Source organism: Homalodisca vitripennis, chromosome X (genome assembly GCF_021130785.1).
Source record: "Homalodisca vitripennis isolate AUS2020 chromosome X, UT_GWSS_2.1, whole genome shotgun sequence".
Lineage (NCBI taxonomy): Eukaryota > Metazoa > Arthropoda > Insecta > Hemiptera > Cicadellidae > Homalodisca > Homalodisca vitripennis.
This window is the reverse complement of record NC_060215.1, coordinates 21792964-21820631: the sequence shown is the minus strand read 5'-3', so window position 1 is coordinate 21820631 and position 27668 is coordinate 21792964. Positions and strand designations below refer to the sequence as shown.

The window sequence follows — 27668 nt, the reverse complement described above, 5'->3', positions numbered from 1 at the left end:
ATAACGTGCATTTCTATATCCAGGGAAATCGTATAAAGTATACTTTTGAAATAGTTTACAAGTATAATTATTCAATAAATAAAACAGGAACTGTTCAATATGTATAAATACGGGTGACAAATTTGTGTCAATAAAGTGATTTTCTAAAAAACAGTAATTCATAGTTATGGTGTTTTTAAAGATTTTGAGCGTTTAATACCATAAGGTCAAACGTCGGTGCGTGAAAGAACATAATTGTGTTCATCACACCAATAAACATCTATCTCTGTATGGAATCAGAATATATTTAGAAAACAAAATCCATCCGAAAACAACAATGAAAACGCAGGATTTGATTCAATGTGATCAACATTTCAATATTTGATTAGTTGTGACAGCACAATCCTTATTACGAGTATAATTGAAATCAATAAATCAATTCAAAAAGCATGATCACACATTTCAAGCTCATATTTTGAAATTTTTTATGATGAAAAATGTAGTGGTTAAGCAACCATCGTCAATAACGCACGATGACTAAATCAACATTTGTTTCTTCATACAGGTATTTCATTCTATATAGAACGTTTACACAATGTAATAAGAGGACGCATTTGAGACTCATCGTTTGAGAAACCACTGTAAAACCAGAGTCACTTAAGAAAACGCGCACAAACGAAATGTTACGCACAATTTTTTTCCCACGGGAATCAAACCTGCCAAAATAAGGATGCCTCATTTTGCAATGTATACAGATTTCACCTCTTCCCTTTCCTTTTGAGGATTTTAGACGTGCTTCAATTATCTAAAATCGCATGCTGTTTTAAAAATTTGAATTTAAATAATTATTCACCTCTACTGGAAATAGGATGCGGTAACTTAACAGTTCAAATTAGAAATTTGAAATTATACTCTCGTTAAAGTTAAACAAATTTCAATCCACCAATCAAATTATTTTCCTAACTTGAATGGAAGTAATCACTTCTCCTAGAGCTATTTATTCTCACAGTAAACAAAAAGAAAAAAGGCGACATTTAATTAAAGACCTGCACAGTTAACTATTTCTTTAAGCTATTGGGCGCTAAACAAAAATACCAATTCATGTTAAAATAATTAGTAACGATGAATCATTAGTATACTCTGACAAACAAAAGGATAGATAGGTAGGTATTGTTCAAAGGGTAGGGTTAAGTAAAGTGTTTCTTGTAGGCTTTATTTAGAATGCCACGCAACGCATTGCAAGAGAACGCACGGACATTTCTGCCCGTAGTGCAATGCGTAGCTCATTTCCGTCAAAAAAGGATGGAATTTTCGAAAAGCTATTTAACTTTTTAAGTTTTTATGAGTATACTAGAAGCTCTGAGAGTCAAATCTACTGATGCATGCATCTCCTTAGGCAACATTAAAGTAGCTACTAACAATTGATTTAGTTTTAGATACATGTGTAATTCTTATGATACTTGTTAATAAGTAATTAAGACGATGCAAATTTTGTATGGATGCCTTCAAGACATCTGAACGAAAGTTTTTTTTTGCAACTCCACACAGAAATGTGGCCGATCGAAATCGTAATTTGGCCCATCTTTAAGGGAAACACACGGAAAATGGCTTCAGATAAGAATTTGATCTTTTGAAACGTGTAAATGCAATATGACAGGAGAAAAAAATCTCATATCAATTCCATAAGTTACAAATAATTAAAAACATGACATGTTCATAATTTATATGCAACTACTGTATGAATGTATAATGTAAAAACGATATTTCTTTGTCTACAATAGTTTTTATACTTGAGACCGATTGCAAAATTACCCATTATGACTACTGTACACGTTATCGCGTGGAGAGATCAAAGGAACAACAAGCAAGTATTTTCACACGGAGTAGACAGCGAAATAGTGCCATAGGTAAAGTGATCCATTTCTCACTAAACAATTAAAGCTGAAAACTAGATGTAAGTCTAATTATTGTACATTACATAGTGCAAATGGTTTATAAAAGAGGTTTAAATAGTTTTAAAATTTTATATCGCTGATAATATCAAGCTCAATTTTTAACAAACAAGTACCATGAAAATACAGTAAGAGAAGGATAGATCTAATCAAGCAAAATGGCTCAATTTTCCTGTCCAATACAAATCCATTCTTTGAACCCATTATGACTAAATTACCCATTATGACTACTGTATATGTTATCGCGTGGAGAGATCAAAGCAACAACAAGCAAGTATTTTCACACGGAGTGGATGGCGAAATAGCGCCATAGGTAAAGTGATCCATTTCTCCACTAAAAAATTAAAGCTGAAACTAGATGTAAGTCAAATTATTGTGTATTAAATAGTACAAATGGTTTATAAAAGAGGTTTAAATAGTTTAAAATTTTATCGCTGATAATATCAAGCTCAATTTTTAACAAATAAGTACCACGAAAATACAGTAATAGAAGGAGATCTAACAAAGCAATATGACTCAATTTTCCTCTCAAATACAAATCCATTCTTTGAACCGTGTGCTTACATTACATTCTTTTATACTAATCCTCTATCATTGGAAAGAAACAATTTAAAACTATTTTAATACAAAATATTAGTTGTAGCGTCTTTTGAGCCAATTTATATAATTTCTGTTTCTATATACTAAAACCGGTACCTAATGATTTTTCGATGAATTTCGTACACAGCGATAGGCTTTACATAGTAACTTACTTTCATGATATTTTTTGGAAATGTATGAAATAACTTACATGTAGTTTAAAATTTCTATAGAAATACAGAGAAAATATATTGAGTTACATAGTAAAAATGTTATATAAAAACGTAATAGGCTCTATATAATTTTAATGAGGTGAATTAACGAAACCATTAGTATACTACATTGGCGACTAAAACTGGTATTGTTGTTGTTGATACCACAACTTTCCCCAAGTGTCCAAAACTTCCTTTTATAGGCTTAACGCAAAGCTCGTCAATTAAAACTTCTTTTCTAAAGCCTCGATAAAAGAAGTAATCTTTCAAACCTAACTTAGCATATAATGGTAGCAGATTGAAACATTTGTGTCCAAGAAAATGTTTAAAACACTGCCATTAACTGGTAGGTGTTATAACAATAAAATACCGCATACAGATTTTTGTAATATGTGCAATCTTTCTTAATTGTACATGTAATTTTATTTTACACTGCAACTTGATTGTAATTAGAGGTTGAAAATGATCTTTCTGCAATAAGGAAATATTTATTATTGCCTAAGTCTTGTAATTTAATAATTTGTATTAAAACGTATAATAACTATTATTAGTAACCAAACATTTACCAAACTTGATAATCTAAGTTTATTATAATAAATTTGAAGAGTTCTCTATTTTTTCACTATTAATCTTAATTTAACACACATTTCAACCTATAAACAGAGTTATCTATATTGCTCATGTTTTTGTTGACTGTTTCTCTCAGTAAAGATGTAAGGAATTTATGGAACGTTAAGATACTATGTAGTATAGAGGAAGGGTTAATCAGACAATGTGTTTCTAAATGACAAGGAAATGGGCATTTATTCGACAGTATTCAGGAGAGATGAGGAAAAATCCATGGAGAGGCATGCATCTTCCAACTCTATCTGGCCTACATGAATTGCAACTCTACAGATCAAACCATACTTGAGATATACAACTATCAAATAGCTTTTTGGAATTTTGCATTATCTATTATATCCGCAAATACGCCAAGATTAAAAGATTTACTCCGATACAATTTTATTGTTAATTGGTTCATTTTTAGTAAGTTCCCGCAATCACAGAAAATTGTATATACAATCTAGATTACGATATTGACCCAGAAACCTGTTAGTACGTCGTTCTACCGATTACGATCTTTTCCCTCAAGATGGCTGATCTTGTCGCTTGTTTGTATTGATATTCTCCTTGTATTTGATTGTTTGCCTGGAATAATCAAGTTCTGAAAATTCTATATTCAGTGAGTTGAGTGTGTTCATGTGATCCACAACTGAATCACGCCAACACATTTTATTCCTTGTTTTTACATTTGCAACAACCAATGAACAATTCCAATCAATAACGTTAATTTCATTTCAGCCACGGCCTTCTAGATATTGGTCAGCGCTATATTCCATTCCTATACTATATTAATACTTCAATATTGTATTAAAATATTCTGTTTGTCAGGACCAGGTATTGATTTGATTTTCCGATTTGAGGAGGACTGAGTACCTCCAAATTGGTGGGCATTGATTTACTTTGAAGTTAGGTCATTATGGATGTTCCAACTTGTCCTGTTTGTCTACTCAAGTAACTGGATACGGTATATGCAGTTGTATGTAATAGTCGATGTAAACGCTGGTTACACATTAAATGTGTGCGAAAACCAAATCGGAATATTCTAAATATGCGAACGATAATAATAAAAATTGTCTTGCAGCTACACAGACTTTTTACTCATCAGTGAATAATTAATTAGTTTATTAATTAATAAACTAATTATCCAAATGGCTGAAGCATCTTCGAAATGGTCTACATTGATTTCTAATATCGAGTCTGTAACGTCAGTGTCAGATAATGTTGCTGAAAGTGTGTTTGCTAAAGAGTGAGTTAAAAGCTCTTAATGACAAGTGTGCTTCTTTTGATCCAAGATTAGCAGGATCGGAGTCCCATATAAATGTCACGTAAGTTTATGTTCTGGAAATTAGAGGTCTATCTGAAGGTATTGGCCACGAGGATTTACTTAGAGAAATGAATGAGCGGTCCAAATGCCTTTCAAATGTTATTGTTTACGGCCTTCCTGAGTCGAATTCTAAGGATGTCAATGTTAGATAGATGTCGATTCTACTAAGATTACCACTCTATCCTCTATAATATGCCTTGAAGTACGTGCAAAAGATCTCAAGATGTTCAGAGTAGGCAATGTTATCAAGAAAACGTAGCCGCCCTCCTCTTGTGAAAGTCATTTGCAAAACCGAGGCTGATGCAAGGAAATTGTTTTTGTAAGGATTTGATGATGCTGCGGTGTAAAAACTTGAAGAATTTTCAGAAATAAGAATGGGTCGAGATAGGACTAAAAGAGAGCGTCAACATATGGATAGGCTGAGAGAGCATGTTGGTAACATCTGCTTAAGAGCAGGCCGACTTAACAATAAAATATGTCCACGGTGTTCTAGCAATCGTCAAGGCACTGAAAGAAACGAACAATTTACAACGGTCAGAAACATAAATGTATATTCTAACAAAATGTAAATGGTCTCAGGTCTAAATTATCTTTAGCTAAGAGATTCATACAGCTGTGCCCCTATGATATAATAACTTTTTGTAACACCAACCTCAATTCGGATATTAACGATGAGGAACTTGAACTGTCTAGCTTTAATATCTAACGTAGGGATAGGCACGAGGAATCTAGTTCTAAGATAAAGTAGTAGTGGAGTTCTGATTGGAGTGCACAGGGATTTGAGATCATGGCTTGTTCCTGTATCAACGGCTCATATTGAATGTTTATTTGTTGCTATAGGTTTCACAAGGAACTGTGTAGTTGTGGGTGGTATTTATATCCACCCTAATTATCCTCCTGATAAATATTCTGCCTTCTGTGACGCCGGTGAAGAGGCTTTCACTAAAAAACTTGTCACACGGTGAAGAAATAGTGGTTGGGGTAAAATCCTTCCTAATACGGACTGGAATAATGAGTTAAATTTGAGGTCTCAATACTTTTTAGATCTGTCTACTGCCTTGAGTCTTAAACAGTGTAAGTCAGTTTTGAAAGAGCAAGGAGTCATCTTGGACCTGGTTATTCCCTCAATTCACATTACATCGGAAAGCCGGCTGTGGACATATTATTCCATCAGGATAGACACCATCCTGCCTTTGAGATAAATGTGGAACCTTCTTCTCGTACTGTGGTGAAAAATGGAAGGTGGTATCGAGACTTGAATCAGTGTGACCTTGAGAGTGTATTGATATGAATTCAGAATACTCTATACCCAATGGTGGATTATGATGTCACAAAGCCGGCTGTAGACATATTGTTCCATCAGGACAGACACCATCCTGCCTTTGAGATAAATGTGGAACCTTCTTCTCGTCCTGTGGTGGAAAATGGAAGGTTGCATCGAGACTTGAATCAGTGTGACCTTGAGAGTGTATTGACATGAATTCAGAATAATCTATACCCAATGGTGGATGATGATGTTGAGCGAGCATTTGTTGAGTTTTGTCAGCGCCTAGGGGATTTCATGATCGAGAATTTACCGCTAAGATACATCGCTTGCAACAGGTTTCGTAGATGGTTCTCTAAGGAGTTAAAACAGTTGGTTATAGACAAGAATCTTCAAGACCACACAGAAAGAAGAAGACTACTGGAGATTTTGCGGATTTAGAAGAAGATGTAAGGAGCTTGGGAGGCAGTTCCACTTAAATTACATCAATCTCCTAGATGCAACTAAACCAGTAAATACTAAGGTTTTCTGAGGTCATATAAACAGCTAAAGAAAATATTAAAGGTTTACTTCAAGAATGCAGCTTGACGGATCATTCGCACATGAGACCCAAAGAATGTGTGAGTTATTTGCCCGCTTCGGTCTACAGGCTACCGGTATGACTTCCCTTTCCATGTTCCTCTATTCGACCTAAACTTGTCTTCATGTTCTGTTTTCTTTGTTGGAGATGGAGAAAAAGCTGGAGGCTCTGGATCCTAATAGGGGTCCGGGTCTTTACTCGATTCCACACAAAGTGATCAAGTATTGTTCTTGTGTAATTCCACCAAACTTCACAATGTTTTCAATCTCCTGATGGAAAGGGGAATCTTTTCGGAAAGTAGGTTTTATAACACCGATTTATAAGACACGTGAAGATGGTGATGTTCGGAACCACAGACCAATGGTCATTCGTTCATGTATTGCCAAAATATTTGAGATCATCGTGATGGATGTGCTTTTGCTTTAAAAAGTTCAATCGTAAATGAACAGCATGGCTTCTGTGGAGATATACCTACAACAACAAATCTAGCCGTATTTAATACTTACATCCTGCAATCATTTGCGAAAAATAGACAGGTTGATGCCATGTACTTGGTTTTGCAAAGCTCTCGACCGAATTAGTCATGCTCATCTCATCCACAAGCTTGAAGCCTATGGAATCCATGGCAATTTACTCTAGTGGTTTAGGAGTTATGTGATGGACAGACATGTGTATGTTAGATTTGGTTGGGTGCTTTCAGAGGGTATGCCGGCTCTGTCAGGAGTGCTCCAAGGATGGTTATTGGGTTCCAGTCCTGTTCAGCATTGTTATCGAATATTCTGGCCACAACCACCTTACTAATTTCTTGCTCTTTGCGGCCGATGCCAAAATCAACAATGAGGTCCTGGGTCCTGTGGATTGTTTTAAACTGCAGAGGAATCTCAACTTTTTAGCTGTTTGGTGCGCTCTCAATGGCATGGATCTGAATATATGTAAGAGTTTTGTCATGTCTTACTCAAGCTCACAAGCGCCTCTTACATATTGCATGGAAGGATTGCCATTGGAACGGGTCATTAGAGTGAAGAATTTGGGAGTGATTCAACCTCGATTCCACTGAAAATCTGCTATATATTTCTAGGAAAGCCAGTGCTTCTTTTGGGTTTGTTTTAAGAGCTTCCCGTGGCGGCCTTTCTACTAACTCTTTGATGCACTTATTTAGATCCTTGGTGTGGCCGCACCTCGAATATGCCTCCTTGATTTGGTGCCCATACCGAAGAAACCACAGCGAGCTACTTGAGAGGGTGCGGCACAGGTTTATAGAAGCTGTTGGCGTTGTGCTGGGATATGGTTATGTGTAGGTTCCTGTGACGGAGTTGCAGAGAGGCCTTGGAAACGTACGGTTGGAGACCAGAAGAGGACATACGATCTCATGTTCCAATACAAACTTTTAAATGGTGGTATGGGCTGTCCAGATTTTCTCACCTTGGTGGACTGGCGTGTTTCAAGACATAAAAGGTCTCAGGAGTCATTTGAAACACACCTTTATTTCGTCCTTTATGGATACCAGTTTTCAGGCGACAGCTATTAGCATCCTCCACTGCATGATTGTGGCATAATTATGTTATTCATATTTTTATATCACTGTTGAATGTTCAAATGTTTATATTTTTTGAATGATTACTAACATTTTTTCCTTCTATAATAGTTATAGATATAATTAATGAATATTCTCTGTTTTACAATTACTGTATTTGATAACTTGAACTGTTACGTTTTATGGCTTCTTTTTATGTATTGTTATTTTGTTTATTATTATGTATATTATTTATATGTAGTAGTGTATCTTGAAGGAATGTTATCAAATGTTCTGTTTTTTCAAATACAGTATTATTTTTTTGCATTTTCTAATATGCATTATTATAATAACACTGGCCCTTGGAATATTAATAAATAAATTACATGTGCATATGAAAAAATAGCGCGATTCCTAAACCATTCATCCTATATTGTGATCGTTTAACGTTCAAAATCGATCAATGAATAAAGCCTTTTAAGTGTAATTTATGGAATTAAATTATAATTATAATAATAGATGCCTATCAAAAGATACTTGACCTAGGTTTCCATTTAAGACTTGCACACCGCTTCTCACGGATTACCCCCCCCCCCCCAATATAGGAGTGTGATGGCCTACATTGCATAATAAAACAGTTTAGATAGCTCTATACCATAGTTCAAGGGTTTTAAGTTGTATGTGCTTAAGTTTAAACAATCTTAACCTTTTTCCAGATATTGACGTTTAACGTATAGTGGCGGGTACAAAATATAGTGTACCTTTTCCGTTGATTAAATACCACCACAAACACATTACTTTTTTCAAGAGGAAAACTCAGACGATAGAATTCTGATATTTTAGTGGTAACTATCTCTAGGCTGTAGCCGCCCGCTCTGAGGGATAGAGGCATTACTGCCACCCTGACTAGTAACCCAGCATTATCAGCAAAATTTGCATAAAGCCCCTACATTTTCCTACTTATTCTATATTTTCTCAAAAAACTTACGTGACATGTTACGAGCTAAAACAAACAATGATATAATGTCGACTGAAAACGGATTAGATTAACCCACTCCCACAGTCAACAGCGATAACAGGACACCGGCGGCGTTGGAGGTGGTGGGTGGGGTGGGTAAAAACTGAGATAACGATTCTACCTTATTGTACATTGTACGTTACCTAGGCTACTATAAACCCGGTCATGGAGTACAATTTAGATGCACCATAAGAATATAGAAGGTGTTTGGAGTAGGGCTAAAATAGTGTTTGAATAAGTGCTTGACTGAACACTGTAAAAACGTATCACAGGACAAATATTTTTCCCCTTCGTTCAGTGTGCCTTGCTATTTTAAAGACTGCGAGAAAAAATAATAACAAAACTTTGACATTGCAAATGCAGTGAATTAAAGGTGAGCAAAACTAATACTATAGAATAAAATTTAGGCATTGTCAGTATATAAAATATCTATTCATGTAGTCCGATTATAGCTTACTAAGCTTTAATTCACTATAACTCACTATATGATACGTAGGATTTCAATGACATTAGAATGCTTTTCAGAATATTTTTATTACTTTTCCTGTTAATAAAAGTCACCTTTAAAATAAAAATTTAATAAAGCAGTTGTAATATTCCAGAGAGTTCCAGACATAAAAAAAGTGCGGACTTTATATAAATTTGAGCCTAATGGTCTAATGGATAGCCTGTAGCTCAAAACCAGTTTCTATTGCCTTCTGTCAGTGTCCTGCTAGCTAGTGCCGATGCGCCAGTCCATACATTCGCAGCTCTCGCCGAGGTATGTCGTTAGTTCAAAATTTACAGATAATAATTACTAACATATTCGAGTTTAAAATTATTCCTTTTTTCTTAAATTACTCTAAAAAGAACTAATACAAATATTATTTTCAAAATAAGACAATTTATTTCGCTATAGTATTAAAACAAATTATTTGATTCTGCACTTTTACGATTAAATTCAAATTTAATAGTTCATAGTTCTTAAAAATGATATTGTCCAATCAAGCTGAAAGGTGGCAACTAAATTACATTCATAAGAAGGTCAGGTATAGTAATATCATTCATCTACCTTAACATGTATTCAATCGATTTTGCGCTTGGATGTTTTTGTCAATGTTTTAGCTCGTTAAGACTATATCAAAGAATAAAGAAAACGTAGAAATTTTATTTTACTACTCCAAATGGAATTGCAGTCGTTTTAAGTAGGAAATGTAGGCAATTTTGAAATCAGGTTCAAATAAAACGGTTTAAGATAAACATATGAAATCTTTATAGTATTTACACGAGTTATAGCTTCAGGCAGTGACATGCTTTCATTCATTTACGACTTAAGAAAATTGTTATTTTTCTAACGTAATTTTAACGTTTTTGGGATTAGTAGAGGGATACTCTAGGGATCGTGTAGAGAAGCCATAATCTCTGAAATTGACTGTAACCGACAAGCTAATCAGTTTTGACGTGGAAAGTCTTAAATACACAAATCTGGTACATTATAAAAAACTGTCTAAATGGTTGAATCATGTCTCAAAGGAGACCAAACATTAAATGAAAGGACCAAACCTCCTGAATCAGTAATTATCGAACTGTTGGAACTATGCACTAATGTAATAATGTTGATTGCATTCGCCGGTAAGATGAGGGAATGGCAAAGAAGTCTCCACTATCACCTATTTTCGCCAATATTCATGAAGGAATTTAAGCAAAATGTCTTGATTTTAGCTCAGTTCAAACAAAAAATTCAGTGGAAACATGTGGATGATACCTTTGATGTTTTTCATCATGAAAATACTGAATTGAACACGTTTTAGGATCAAATTACAGTATTTCTGTAGAATTCCAAAACACGCTTCCTTTTTTGGTATTCATGTGTGTATTAAGAAATAAGGATGACCTTAAGTATAAGTCTTTTAGAAAGAAACCATACAGGCAAATATTTAAATTATCAATCAAACCATATCAAATCCGTCTAAAAAGGAGTAACCTCAACACGTAATGTAATTGAGCAATAATTGATTGAAATATTGTTACAATATGAGTTTAAGAAATTTCAAATAAATCTTAACGCAGTCTTAATGAAGTGTCAATGAAAAATAAGAAACATTTCTGAGACAGTAAATCAGAAAATAATTCAGTTCTCGTTTATTAAAATTGTAGAATTTTGCCGCGATTATTTTAGAAAATTAGGAGAGTGGGTAGAAAGTAGAACATTTGGACCACGTTTAAAATCCACAACACTCTTAGACAAATCCTCGTGAAACAAAAAAAAAAAAAAAAAAAAAAAAATGACGCACTGGTTTCCAAAAACTATGCTTACAGTACAAAATTTAGTTGGAATAGGAAATACTTAAGTGAGACAAAATTTCATATCATTGATGGCCCGAAGACCATTGTATAAAGTAAGACGAGTCCTACTTAATAACAATAATAAACAAAACGGGAACCTCATTTCTTTAAAAGGAAATCAGTCGAAGCTTTATGCATTAAATTAGCAAACCAACCGATCTGTCGAACCTTCAGTCGAAATTATGCCACATTGGTTACCAATTCTGAAAAATGATCTAACAAGGAAACTTAAGTCAGACAAATTAAAGACTTGTAAGTCACACTACAATAAGTTTGAACATGTGTTATAGAACTACGTACGAATTGAAAAGTAATTCCTTGTAGAGTGAGAAATATATTATATTTATCGTGCCTCCAGGAAAGCTGCCTTTAAGGTCAGTGACTATAAAACAAACAACTAATCAAAATAAATCACACTAGCCGAAGTTTTACATTTTAAACTTCGGACATATTTTATAAAAGCACGTATAAACTTATGAACTGAAATAATATTAAACAGTAAAAAATTCATATAATTGTTTTAAGCTATTGTTTCGTGGGGCTGATTACAAGGTTGCTTATGGTTTAGGTTAGGCTGATTACAAGGTTGCTTATGGTTTAGGTTAGGCTGATTACAAGGTTACTTATGGTTTAGGTTAGGCTGATTACAAGGTTGCTTATGGTTTAGGTTACTTATGGTTTAGGTTAAGCTGATTATAAGGTTACTTATGGTTTAGGTTACGCTGATTACAAGGTTGCTTATGGTTTAGGTTAGGCTGATTACAAGGTTACTTATGGTTTAGGTTAGACTGATTACAAGGTTGCTTATGGTTTAGGTTAAGCTGATTATAAGGTTACTTATGGTTTAGGTTAGGCTGATTACAAGGTTGCTTATGGTTTAGGTTAGGCTGATTACAAGGTTACTTATGGTTTAGGTTAGGCTGATTATAAGGTTACTTATGGTTTAGGTTACGCTGATTACAAGGTTGCTTATGGTTTAGGTTAGGCTGATTACAAGGTTACTTATGGTTTAGGTTAGGCTGATTACAAGGTTGCTTATGGTTTAGGTTACGTGATTACAAGGTTGCTTATGGTTTAGGTTAGGCTGATTACAAGGTTATTTATGGTTTAGGTTAGGCTGATTACAAGGTTGCTTATGGTTTAGGTTAGGCTGATTACAAGGTTACTTATGGTTTAGGTTAGGCTGATTACAAGGTTGCTTATGGTTTAGGTTACGCTGATTACAAGGTTGCTTATGGTTTAGGTTAGGCTGATTACAAGGTTACTTATGGTTTAGGTTAGGCTGATTATAAGGTTACTTATGGTTTAGGTTACGCTGATTACAAGGTTGCTTATGGTTTAGGTTAGGCTGATTACAAGGTTACTTATGGTTTAGGTTAGGCTGATTACAAGGTTGCTTATGGTTTAGGTTACGTGATTACAAGGTTGCTTATGGTTTAGGTTAGGCTGATTACAAGGTTATTTATGGTTTAGGTTAGGCTGATTACAAGGTTGCTTATGGTTTAGGTTAGGCTGATTACAAGGTTACTTATGGTTTAGGTTAGGCTGATTACAAGGTTGCTTATGGTTTAGGTTACGCTGATTACAAGGTTGCTTATGGTTTAGGTTAGGCTGATTACAAGGTTACTTATGGTTTAGGTTAGGCTGATTACAAGGTTGCTTATGGTTTAGGTTAGGCTGATTACAAGGTTGCTTATGGTTTAGGTTAGGCTGATTACAAGGTTGCTTATATCTTAGGTTTCTACTATAAACTTTTATAGTTCTTTGTAGAGTGGGAAATATATTATATTTATCCTGCCTCCAGGGAAGCTACCTTTAAGGTCAGTGAATACAAAAAATAAGCCAAACAAAATTTATTACACCACCATTAAGTTTAATTTTTAAACTTCAGACATATTTTATAGAACCACGTCTGAACTTATGAAGTGAAATAATGTTAACCTGTAACAAACTAATATACTTGACTTACGCCATTGTTTCGGGGGCAGATTACAAGGTTGCTTATAATGACTAGAATAAACTTTTATAATTATTTGTAGAGTGGGTAATATATTATATTTATCCTGCCTCCAAGGAAGCTACTTTTAAAGTCTGTGACTATAAAACAAACAAATGATCAAAATCTATCACACTACCTTAAAGTTTTATATTTTAACTTCGGACATATTTCAGTACTACGTATGAATTGAAATACTACGTATGGCTGGTTTATACCTTCCATTTGAACCTAACACTGGGCACAGCAAAAACCGATGTGTAACTTAAATCTGGGCAACCTTATGGATGTCCAGGAGCGGCACATCACTAACCGCAAATGTTGAGATTCTGGGGTTTATGGGAAATTCGATAGGTCTAGTCTACTGTGGGAGATGACTGTTGGAGTTGGTGGGGTTTGTTCCCTAACCTCAGAGGTTCTTGCTAGCCTCAACAAGGGTTTGCCACCCCCTGCCTACTTTGACTGAAGAGGCTGGTTCAGAGCTTATGTCCTTCTTCTGGGGAGACATAACTTTGAGATGTAGTGCCCTAATTTTTCCTCATGGATTTTTTCCCCTACCCCCTAACCTTACCCATCCTGAATATCCTGTCACTCCGAAAGCAGCGCAAAGGGTCTTACAGAGTTAAGTGCAATTTATAAGCGTCTTATCCTAAGAGAGAGAAAAAAAATTTATATACTTGTCTTAAGCCATTGTATCACGGGGCTGATTACAAGGTTGCTTATAATGACTACTATAAACTTTCATAATTCCTTGTAGAGTGGGAAATATATTATATTTATCCTGCCTCCAGGGAAGCTACATTTAAGGACATTGAATATAAAACAAATAACCTAAAAAAATCACACGATCTTAAAGTATTTAATATTAAACGTCGGACAATAATAATTGTATTACCAATTTTAAAGTTGGAACCAAATATGACCAATTTGCTGAACATTTGTCAAGTGTCATTTAGTTAAGTCAAACACAACACTACAAACTACACAACCATTCATTTTGCTCTTAAACAATAATTGATGATGTTCATAATGTTTTCTTTTATACTTTATAGAAAATCAAAAATAGTCTTTAGTAATTAAAAAATCCGTAATAATCATTGCTATCACAAAAATACTATCCTAAATAGATGTACAATAGAATAAAATATGCCCTAATGATAAAACAGATGTAGTAATGTAAACACAAACCTTTGTGCTAAACAATTTATTTCTCGGTGGACTCAGCTCTATAATTTCTCTTTGCATTTATGACAAAAATGTGTTCTATATAAACGAATGAAGAAGCTATTAGTATAAACTGTTATAAATCTTCATAAAGAGGAGAACTTATTGATAAAAGATATCTAGTGTGTAAAAACTGTAAAATAATCTTGTATAAAAGGACTAAACCCAAGAAAAGAAAATAAACACATTTGGATAATCTGTTTAGAAAAAATGCAATAAGGGCACGATGAAAAAATCACGCCACGATATATCAAACAATTTTGAGTTGACTTATGAAGATATTGAAAAACAAAATATTATTTGAAGAATATATCAGATTTAATGTTGCAAATAAGAAAATGTATTATGAGAAGATAATACCTGTGATTTTTCACGACATAGATCTAAAATGTGATTATGATTTCAATCCTGAAGTTTTTTTATGATTTCATAATATACTTGCAAAAAAGGCTTGAAGTATTTCTTGATGAGAATAATTACGAGTATTCTAAAAAGTTGTTTTGGGTGACATTATACTCTGTATTATTGGGGAAGTGTAGAGGACATAAAGTTGTCTGTTTTTAGCAAAATTTTCAAACAACTTGTATATCTTAATAGTAAAAAATAGGTATTATCTTCTTTTCATAATAAATATGCTTATTTGTATCAAAAAGCCTCATACATTCTTCAAATAATATATTTACTTTTTCAATATCTTCAAAAGTCAAGTCAAAGTTTTTATTCTTTGAGTTTGTTAAATAAATGTTTTTCTTGCTAAATTATGGAGTTTTAAATAGCTGTAAATAAAGTAGGTGATCTGAGATACAAAGAATACAAGAAATTTTCTGATCTAGAAGAAAAAAGAAGTACAAAACTTTAAATTTAGTGAAAATAAAATACAAATTCGGGTTTGCTATTTTAAATTAATTATTATTAAGGAGTTAGAAGACTGCAAAGTGCATCTGCAGAACAGATTTTTGTTTTTTTCTTTCCTAGACGACAGAAAGATCAAAGAGATTAACAATGTATGTAGTTCGATTACATACCATATTCGATGGTGTACATCGACTCGTTGTTACGCAACTGAATGTTTGGAACTGTGTTCGTGTTTCAAGTCTTTAACTGAAATAGGTGTGCATTATTATTGCTCATCAATGAAAATCGATCATCATTGAATATCAATCATCAATGTATATAGTTCGATTACACACCATATTCGATGGTGTACATCGACTCGTTGTTACGCAACTGAATGTTTGGAACTGTGTTCGTGTTTCAAGCCTTTAACTGAAATAGGTGTGCATTATTATTGCTCATCAATGAAAATCGATCATCTTTGAATATCAATCATCAATGTATATAGTTCGATTACACACCATATTCGATGGTGTACATCGACTCGTTGTTACGCTACTGAATGTTTGGAACTGTGTTCGTGTTTCAAGCCTTTAACTGAAATAGGTGTGCATTATTATTGCTCATCAATGAAAATCGATCATCTTTGAATATCAATCATCAATGTATATAGTTCGATTACACACCATATTCGATGGTGTACATCGACTCGTTGTTACGCAACTGAATGTTTGGAACTGTGTTTGTGTTTCAAGTCTCTATCTAACTGAAATAGGTGTGCATTATTATTGCTCATCAATGAAAATCGATCACTCATATTATAAAAAGTTAGTAGTTAGATTATACACCGGCTGGGTAGGTAGTATTTAATCATACAATTTTTTTCTAATTTATATGGAAGACTTAAATTTCTGGTCCTGTTAGATACGTAATTGCTGGTACTTAACTGAAAGAAGATGTCTTTTTATTTATGCGTTATTAAAGGATCGATTAGCCATCAAATGTGAAGGCAACTTTTATTTGTCACAGTATCTTTGCAAATGACGCATTGTAGCGGGAACACCGGTTATCCCATAGCGTGGCTGCTGCTTGGATAATGGACCGCAGGGCGATCCTGTTCGACAGTTGGTGGTTGATCGGTCACCTTTAAGCCCTTGTCCTTTATTACTAAGAAATGTGAGCTAGGGACACACATTTGTCCCTACACACACATACACCTTTAAGCCCTTGATCCCCAGGCTGTATGTTAGAGATGGCTTCTTAGCCCCAAGTTGTTCCGATAAAATAATACATCATTTACTTAATTTTTTTTTTCATTTTATCTGTTCTTCCATAAATTACCTGTACCTGTATACCTTACCGAAATACAATCAAGCTTACTGTATTCTTTAAGTCAATATTGTAATTTGTACGTTACAGGTTACAGGGCATATTGAAAATACAATATACAAGGGCTACTGTATAATTTTCACAGCACCTCAATTGTCACCTTACACAAAAATGCGTATATTTACATAGTTCAGTAATTATACAACACTATGTGATGTCATATAACCGTTATCTAATGTTAATGAGTAAGAGTTTAAAATCCAATTCTGACATAATATAGTTTGAAAAATTTACTGTCATTTACTATTAAGAAATGTGAGTTAGGGACCTGTAACTACGTTAGTGAGAAAAATTGGCATGGATAAAAAAACTATTATTAACATTACATCTATTACTAAAGGAACTATAATTTTTTTTAAATCTTAATTTACACACAAGTAAAACAAATAACATTTGATACGCATGCATACAATTCGGCTCTATTACACATCATAATGATGTTACTTAATGCTATCAGCAAGTATAGTTCATTTTAATATTTTAGATTTGATGGAACATCTAACCTCGTTGCAAAATACAGCACTGCCAGCAGGGTTCGATGTATTATCTTTTTTATGTGTGTTCGAACTTTCCTCGACTCTGTGACCAGTTTTGGAAGAAACGTTACCCAATATAAATATGTTTCTCGTCGCAGTTTAAAACTACAGTATATACTTTAGGTTTCATTGCTAAAATTGAACTTTCTTCCACTGTATCTGAAGGTAAACTTCAGATAAACTTACTTTCATATCACGTGAGAGTTAAGATTAGAGATTACAATTCAATTTAACTTTAATGAATAGATCCATATTGTTTACTATAATTTAATATAATTAAGTTCTATTTTGAGTTGTAAAAATCAAAGTAAGAGGAAATTCCTCATGCTAATAGTGGTGTTATTCGCCGTACAGGCGTTATTTTAGTTTAAAATATACTAAAATAGTTAAATAAATAAGAAAAGTGCTACTGATAATTTTAAGTATAACGTAATGTTACAATTTTTGTTGTAGAATAATCAATAATTTGAAAAACAAAAAATTAAATTCTGTAATGGGGTTTCAAACAAAACATGGAGTACACTGAATTTGTACGGCCATTCTGTTGGACATTCACAGGTGAACCGTGCTCTCCTTTCCTTCCAGGGCTAGTATATTTTATATTTCCTGGACTTGAAATTACTTTGTCAAAATTACATTTATTTAAAATATCCACTGGCTAAGAAAAAGAAAATTGTGTAAGTCGGTACAGTATGAGGTTCGTGTTACGATAAGATAAAAGATAACTTACTGTCGTCTTCTCCAGACATCGAAGCAGATGATGGTGCTGAAGCTCGAAGATGTCCTCTTCTCTGTAGCTTTCGTCCATCTCCAGTCCCGACTCCTGGGCGGCCAACCGTGCCTCCGCGGCCTTTTTCTTGCTGACGAACGCAGCGCCCGACGAAGCCTTGGCTATACGGATCCTCGCAAGCCGGGCTTTCTGCAACACAAAACGTAACACTCTTAGTAGAAGTCACTCAGCAGAGTAAACACTGTTCACGCGTCCGTGTAATGCAAACATACATAATTAAAAACACAGAATAAGTATATAAACCAGTCTCTTCTGGATCAAGACCATTAAAAGTAGGTAGATTTAAATAAATAAATCATAGGCGCTTGTACTAATAGGTTGTCACAATGATAGTTTCTTTATATAACTTTATATAAACGCTGTAACACAGGTCCACCTCACCATTCTTCATTATTAAAAAGTATTTATTCCCTCAACTTCTTAGTTATCTAGTAAGTGTAAGTACTATTACATATTGATCAGGTGTTGCCCTAAGTATAAAATAAAGCACAACCGTCAGTTTTATAGAAATCTATTTCAATAAAAATGTTGCATGAACGGTAACAGTTTTTATTGAATTGTGGTTTTTCGAATACAAGTTATAACCACACCTCGCATCGACGTGGTACAAAATTGTAAATAACTCAAAAAGGAAATGTTTCAATGATTTAGGTGTAATTTTGAGTACATTTAAACTATCCACATAATACATGTGTTACGGACTAATTGTCTTATTTCAAAGCAAAATACATACCCGTGCGGAATAGAAACTAAATTGAATTGAGAAGTTTACAAAATGTAATATAGCCGTGGCACTACAACCTCAGTTGGATCTCCAAGCCTCTAAGTACCTAACAACCCAAGTACTACACGGCGCGCGCGCGCGCGCACACACACACACACACACACACACACACACACAAACCGAGTATGCTGTGGGCACTCCACATGCTCCAAACTTGTTTGTTTACGTGATCAATGAGAAATGTTTACATGGTGATCCACCTTGTACTAACATATTGTGTAAGGCACTATAATCAAATAGAATAAAAATAGTGTAAACTTTGTAGTTTAATTATTTTATTTGTAATCTTGTTTTAATTATGAAAAGTGAGGTAAGGTTGTTGATTTGTTGATATAATAACTTACCCGGCAAAATATATAAAATATCAAAACGTTGTTTATAAGGTTGAAGACAACGGAAACGAAGCATCAGCGAGAGGGCAAGGCGTTAATAGTAATCTAGAAGTAGTTATGCCGCTATCTCGACATCGCATGTTCCCGGCTAGGCTCCATTTATAAGCTTGTATAGCGTGATGATGGATGGAGGGAGCGCCAATCATTGTTGCGGGCCACCTCCACGCCATCGTGCGGTACCGCACAGCTCCGTCAGTTTAATTTCGGGTTTTCATTTTACCTTCATATCCTCATTCGATCCCAAACTGTAAAATACTTACAATCCCAGAAACCCCGAATGCATATATGTTGCCATTTACCGAGTAATCTTTAATTAGTAATTAATTTATATATAGAAATTATGTAATGGCAGAGTCTTGATATATTAATCTTATTGAGTATTTAAAGGTAACTCTCAACACAGAATATATATATATATATATATATATATATATATATATATATATATATATATATATAATGGTACTTATTCAAGTCAGTGGTAATTCTTATATACATAGGTATTATTAAGTAACATCTGGTGTTAAGTATATAGTAATTTATGACTAATAAATTACCTACATATTTAAAAAAATGTTGGTATAAAGACTGAATAACAAATTCAGAATAATAGAAATTTGTGAAGGAAACACGATTTTTTCCGGACATTTGCCATCGTTAAGTGAAACAAAAAATCAGTAACACTACGTTTCGAGATCTGCAACCTGATCTCTTCTTTAAGTAAATAAACAACCTACCACAGAATTATTTAGTTATTTGCCCGAAGAAGAGATCATATTGCAGATCTCGAAACGTAGTGTTATTGATTTTTTGTTTTACTTAACGATGGCAAATGTCCGGAAAATCCTGTTTCCTTCACAATCCTTCCACCGTCAAAAATAAACTTCATACAAAGAATAGAAATTTATGTTCATATTTCAACAAGTTTTGTTGAAAAGTTCCACATTTTGGAAGTAGGACACTCAGTAGGAAACTAGTAGTGTTCCTTTTCCTTTATCACCTATCCTATAAAACATTTTCACGACAGAAGAAACAAACAACGAATAAACACGTGATGATGATTTGAAAACAACGTGTTTGAAAATCACAGGCTACATAGGTAACACCTATCTCATATGTAGTGTTTATAAGTGATATTCTGGTGTATGCAATTTTTAATGTAGAGCGTGGGAAAGATTTCCAAACTTAATTCTGCCTGGTAAAATAAAGATATCGGTTCCTAACACTTCGTACGAAAGTAGAGATCAAACCAAGAAAATGTTTTTGGACAATTTTAGACAGTTTTTCCGATGTTAATGTCTCCGACCATCAGAGAGGGGTGTCACCAATGGTAACGAACAAAAATTATCTCAACACCAAGCATCAACACCCCCCCCCCCACTCTCTTAATTTGGTTGTTCAAGAACATAACGTGTAACATATCAAAATTCATGGTTTGACCACGAATGCCTAAGAGACCTAATGAATATTAGAAAATTAACAATCTAAATCTTTCCATGAAAAATGTAAATTTAGAGGAATATAATTATATATATTTATTTATTTATATTTTAGGATATTCTTAGAATTGCCGAAAATTGGACTAAATTTACCACTGGAACTTTGATCCCCAGTGTAAATGCTTTGTGGGAGCAGTAGACACACATTCAAGGCCCGCGTTCAAGGAAGGTTTGTGCGCCGAACAAGTCTGGGAGGTATATTCTAAAAATGTAGACCCGAGAGCAAAAGTCAAGCTGACGCAAATTGGGGCTTCAAAACGCTCTTGAGCGCCCACGAGAAACACATTCTCTTCCAAATGAGAAACAGCTGGGAGGGAGGAGGACTCTCTGTAGCTCGTTACCTTCCGTATAGGATGACTGCTGCCTATCCCGTCTGCTCTGGTCTTTTATTTATTACACGCCAGTCTGCCACACTCATGTTTCCTACAGTGTAAATCGATCTTTGTATACCCCTCTAGTATGTTATATTATGCATCTAAGGTGGAAGTTAATTAACCCACTCCCCCCTGACACCCTTTAAAATACAAATACAATGTACCGTATATGCCAGTTGTTTCAATAATACATTGTTTTATAACAAAATGGAAAATTTAAAAAAAAATTATTACATGTAATAAACTTAGTTTGATAAATATAAAATGTAAGATTGATATAATTTTAAAACAAGTAAATTTGCTTGAATTGGCCAAGTCGAAATCTGAATATTTAAACAATGGTATTACATTGTCAATAACTAATATTTTTATTGGTCCAGAGGCCTGAAACTTGTTGATCAATAGGAAATCTAGTTTGCTACATGTGATGTAAAGCTACAAAAAAACTACTGGAGAGCTCTACTTACGTTCTAGTGTAGTTTAGCCTTGTAGGCAGAGAGTTAGATTACGGGGGATTTGTTCAACCGGGCAAGCAACCAAACAAACGGTTAAGTTGTTTTAGTTCATTCTAATGAGAAGAATTATTTTATTTTATTTTTTTGATATACCAATTTAAGCTCATTACAGGAATTATAAAATGATGTAAGTGTTCAAAAATTATTCTGAAATGTGCTCTTATCAAAATTATATAAAAGAGTATAATTTAATAATTGAGTTCAGTTTGTGCAGAAATCAAATTGTAAATTGGAGATTACTACGAGATAAAAATAATGGTTAACATGACAAGACTATGATTTCATTTGCCAGAACACCATCTCCATTTAAATATAATTATTTATTAATGCCTTCATTAATAAAGATGCCTTCATATCCTTATAATATGATTATAATTTTGTGTAATTTTATTAGTCCAACCATGTAACAATAAATTGCGCAACTGTGTTATAAAAATGTATGAATTCAATTTTGGAAAGAAACATGGAGTTGTGTATCTACAAGTGAAGTGTGACATTTTGGAAAAAAGGTGAAATTTATTTAGTTTAATTGATTAAGTGTAACATTTTAAAATGTCACTCAAAGTTGATCTTCTCACCAAAAAAACAGTTTTTGAATTACTGTTAGGAATGTAAATACAGATAAGTCAGATAAAGTAACAGATTTGAGAAAAAGGCTAAGACGTTTGACAAAATTAGAAGAGATAATAAAAAGTAAATCAACTACTAACATTGTTAGGTTCGAACAAAAATTAAGTCACCCACAAATTAGAATACAAAATTTGCTAATATTTAAATTGGATAGTACCCAAGCGGAAGAGTTGCATACATATATAGAAAAACTATATGTAGCTGAAACAAAATGTAAAACCTTAGAAGTTGACAGTAAGCTAAAAGAAGAAATAGTTAGAAGGTTAAGTGAGAAAAATATGGATGAATAAGGCTTAAGTGAGGTTTTCGAAAATAAACTAACTTTCAGTGCAAGTAAAAGTAATGGTAAAACCCCACTAATTGATTTAATTATTCGTAGAAAAGAGGGAGAGTATTGTAGTGTTGAGGCTATTAATACACAAATATTTTCAAAACTTTCTAATCCGGTTGAGAGGAAAGCTTTAAAATTACCAATGTCTTGAATATTAGTCAATTACTTGAGTTTATAACAAACTTATTAAAATTAAATGACGAAACACATTTATTCGATACACAAGTTATAAAATCGTTGTTAGATTATGCGACTGGACCTTTACTTTCCAAAATAATGGAGTGTGAATCGGACAAAAAGATATTCAAGAGTTACATAGAACATTATTTTGTACCACTAGATTTAAAGGAACATCTAAAAACGGGACTGGTAACTACACAAACTAACAAGTAGAACCCTTTTCCATGTATATAACTGAGGTTAGGGAAAACTCAAATATTTTAAATTGTAACTACAGTGAAGAAGAACTAGTGGAAATTATTAAGCTTGGAATAAATCAGGACGATAGGGCTAGGTTAGTATTCATGAACAATCCAAACACTTTTGAGGACCTTGATAGGTTATGTATAAAAGCTTAAAATGTGGCATTTGCAGATCACCAAAGAAGAAATATTAGTGTTACAAATTTTAATGTTAAGCCAAGATTTGTCAGTAGTATTCAGGAAGTTAAGAAATGCTATAATTGTAAACGAGTACGTCATATTGCAAAAAATTGTTACTAAGCAAAAATGAATTTAAGAAATTATGAACAAAGAAAAACTTGAATCGAGGGAGAGGTTTTACAACCCCTCAGGATGCCTCTTCCAAGATAAACAATAAAACTGTAAATAGTAAATGCATGTATAACAGTAATAAATTTAGTACTTTAAAAAACAGTATGTATAAAAAGCGAAACTTGTAAAAAATGTGTATCCTTCTGACAGGGAATGTTTAACTGATACAAATGATAAAATTGAGCTTGTTGGTAGTTGCATTGTTAAAATTAAAATTAGAACATTTAGTTGGTATGTTACATTTATAATAGGGAAAAGTTTTGCTTGGAGTATGATATTAGGAGCAAACTTTATGAGAGATGTTGGATTAGTTATGGATTTTAATAACGAGGAATGTTATTTTAAATTTAATAAAATCGTAAATATTGGGCTTATTAACAACAAGCTTCATAACAACTTATTGTTATGAGTAATAATGTAAATTAACATATCCAAATTGGGTGTTTCAAGGTTAAAAATGAAATTTTTAAGCTAATCAATGCCTACCCTAATGTATTTACCACTGAAATAGGGGAAGCAATCGATGTTGAGTATGAAATAAAACTTAAAGATAAAGAAACCCGTAAACATTAGAAAAATGACATGTAAGCAGAAAATGTCACTCATCTCAACACTTCCCTGTTAACAGAAAATTGCAATTTTCTTCACTCTTCTCAATTCGTAGAGAAGCAGTTCAAAACGTTTAACGACATCCTAAATTTCCACATTTATTTCCACATGCTGCCCTACAAAACCGATTAATATTTGCGAAAAAAACATATAAAAACAAATGGATCACAAAAGGTATTTTGGTTTCGAGATCGAAAGTGAAATTTTTTTCCGAAAGTAACAAACGCCTGTCATTGAGGATGAGCTTCATCGAATTATTCAGTAGCTCCCAGCCAAAAAGTCAAGCGATCTTAATTTAATGTCTACATGGCTCAAGAAACAATTCTGCAAGCATTTGGTGTTACCCCTAACTAACTCAATTGGTAAATTCTTCATTCCAAACACAAGTTTTACCCTCCCTCCTGAAAATTGCAGAAGTTGTTTCAATTTCCAAAAAAGTGATTTGGATTGGATTTTCAATTTTCAATCAATAACAATCGGCCTGTCTCAATTTGGCTAGTATTGAGCAAAACTTTTGAAAAGAATTTTGTCATAAGAAAGCTTCACTTTTTTGACAAAATACAGTCAGCTCTGAAATGAACAATTTGGATTCAGAGAGGGCAAATCGACGATAGACGCAGTCGTGAGTCTTGTGGATATGATTGTAGAGGGAATGGAATGTCGGAACCTCACAATGAGTGTGTTCCTAGACTTGTCCAAAGCATTCGATTGCGTTGACCATAGCATACTGCTTGACAGGCTTGGGTCCTATGGCATTAGAGGCGTGCCGCTTTAATGTCTTAGCTCATTCTTAGTCATAGATGCCAAGTTGTCCAAATATCAAATCAATCGTCAAAACCAATAGAACTGAGTTACAGTGTTGCCCATAGATCCATTCTCAGTCCTGTGCTTTTTCGGCTTTATCAACGACATAAGATCATCACTTCTGCACATAGGCGTAGCGTGACCTAATAATTTGGGGGGCACGGGGTCTCCGGGGGGGGGGGGGTGGTCCCGTGGAACTTTTTTGAAAACTACCACTTAAGAACTAAAGTAAAGTATATGTGTATTTTTGTTAAACATTGGTTTTATTCAATGTTTACTATATTGATGGATTATAAAAAGACTCAATTTCAAATTATACAAGTTTATTCTATCCTAGACATAACTGCAAGGACATTTTATAACACAAAAACAAATTTGTGTACAAGACAAAGTTTTAAGGTGAACAGAACTACAGTAATGGTTTTCAAACGAACCAATTTTCGTTACTTCTAATGAAGCATTAGCCTCCTATCGGCTAGATTTGAAAATCTGTCAACTAACAGATCTAGTTTTTTTTTATCTTTCATGTATTCAGACGTCAATTCTTGCTCAATAGACATCAGGGCAAGCCCACTTAAGCGGTCTTCTGTCATGGTGCTTCGAAGAAATGTCTTTAGCCTTCGTAGTGTAGAAAACGATTCTTTCTGCGCTTGCTGTTGTGATAGGCCACGAAAGTGATATTTCTAGTAGCTGCCAAACATCTGGTGCACTGGCTTGAAGATCATTCTCAATAAAAAAATCAACCAACTCTTGGAACGTTATTCTTGTGGTTGCTTTGTCTGTTTTGACAAAATTGTTCTTTGCATAACAGTGAAAAAACTTAAGATGTACAGAGAAACTTAAAGACAAGTTATAAAACTTTTGGATTGCATAACAGCGTTGTTGTCAATTTTCGGTCCAATTAAATAGTAACTGGGCAATGCAGTTGATTTTATCATAATCGTTCTTGGAAAAACGAGATTGCAGGTTTACAATTACTGTGTCTAAAGCAGCAAAGTAAATGCCAGTCTTGAACATCTGTTCAGGTTCAGGTTCAGGTGATTGATGAAATGCAGCATCTGAAGAGCTACTACTAGCTTCAAGTTTTTTCGGAATCTTCCGTTTGCGTGGTAGTGAAGGCCTTTCAACTGACAAACCTTTCATACCATATTTGTTACACTGTTCTTCTGAACTCATTCCACATCTGAATAAAGCCATCATCATTTCTGTCCAGTTTTAAACAGTCAATGACTGATTCAACTTTTGCAAAAACCTTAGAAATGTCAAGAGATTCACTCTGCAGTTTTTTTGGAGAGTATATCAGTCTGACTCAAAACGCTGTGCAATAGTTTTAAACTGAATACAAATTCAAATGTGCTGATTTGTTTGGCTAGACCATCAGCTTCGGCTGCAATTTTACGATTTGATACATCGTTTGCAATAACTTCCAAAGTTTCGTACACTTCAGGGAGCTGCTCTAGAATTACATGGATTGCTTTGTGTCGAACTGTCCATCTAGTTCGAGACAAGCTCACCAGTCTTTTCATTTTTGTTTCTCCGCTTTGCTTACATATTGATTCAAATATTGAAAACCTGTTAGCTGATGCATTAATTAAGTTATACAGGTGATTTACTATGATAAGCAATTCGAAGCTGTCTTATTTCTTCACAAAATCTCTGAACAGCCAGATCAAGCAAGTGGGCATGGCAGTGTGTGTACAAAGCTTTAGGCTCTTCTTCTTGGAACCTTGAGGCAACACCTTTGAATTTGCCGCTCATGTTACTAGCTCCATCATATGCCTGGCCGTGCATTTTATTTAAGCTTATACCCAACTGCTGCAGATACTGTTTAATAGTGTGATGTAAATTTTCACCAGTAGTGTCCTGACACATCAACGAAAGCCCAAAAACCTTTCATTGATTTTAATGTGTCCATCTATTTAGTAATGTATCGAATGCAAATGCTAAGCTGTTCACGGGTTTGAAATATCCGTAGTTTCATCACAAATAATTGAGTAGGCCAAAGCCTCACTCACCTCTTGGACAATTTGTTGAAGCATTTCACTTTTTATGCAATCTATTATCTCATTTTGTACCTGGGCACTTTTGTATGAATGGACTGGGATTTCATTAATGTTTGGATTCCTTCCTCCATTTGAGTAGATCTCAGTTGTAGCAGTTCTATAAAGTTCCCCCTGTTAAATGAAGCAGTACTCTCATCATGTCCTCTTAAGGCAAGATTCTGTTTTCCAAGGAATAGGATGTTTTCAATTATGAATTTTAAATACCTCCTATTCATCTCAACCATTTTAGTATGTGCCGAGGACAACGAATCTGCTACCGTGCTTCCTGCTTTTCTATACTCATTGAGAAACTGTTTAGATTTTTGATGCATTTCACTATTCTCATGTTTCCTGAATTTTTCCAAAGCTTTCTTCCAATTGTTCATTGCCCAGTTTAGTGAATGACTCCTCCCCGCGACCAGACTTATGTTGACAAAATAGTCGGCATGGGTAACAAAATGCAGCGTCTTTAATGGGGCTATATTCGACCCAATTAAATTCACTGTACCAGGATTCTTTGAACTGCCTCGATTTGGATTGAATCTTGCTTACCTTAAAACAATCAACAGGCTGAAATGCTCCTTTTGCAATATCTGCACTTTGTACTCCCAATGAAGGATCTCTACTTTCGCCCTGGAATGTAGCATCACGATCTGGGCGTAAACAAGATGGCGATTCATCACCAACGCTACCTCCAGTGCTACTTCCCGCTAAATGTCTATCTTCATTTACACTTTCACTTGAATTTCCAAGTTTTTTAAAGAATGTTAGTACAGAGGACTGTTTCTTAGACA

The 27668-nt window shown here is 34.1% G+C and overlaps 1 protein-coding gene across 2 annotated transcripts in view; it reads right to left on the bottom strand.

The window, feature by feature from the left end:
- Positions 1-27668, bottom strand: part of LOC124368756 (potassium voltage-gated channel protein Shal) — a 436395-nt gene that overhangs the window by 161027 nt on the left and 247700 nt on the right. For both annotated transcript variants that reach the window (XM_046826103.1, XM_046826104.1), the window contains exon 3: positions 18062-18250. In XM_046826103.1, the coding sequence (XP_046682059.1) occupies positions 18062-18250 (189 nt within the window). The remainder of the gene's footprint in view (positions 1-18061; positions 18251-27668) is intronic.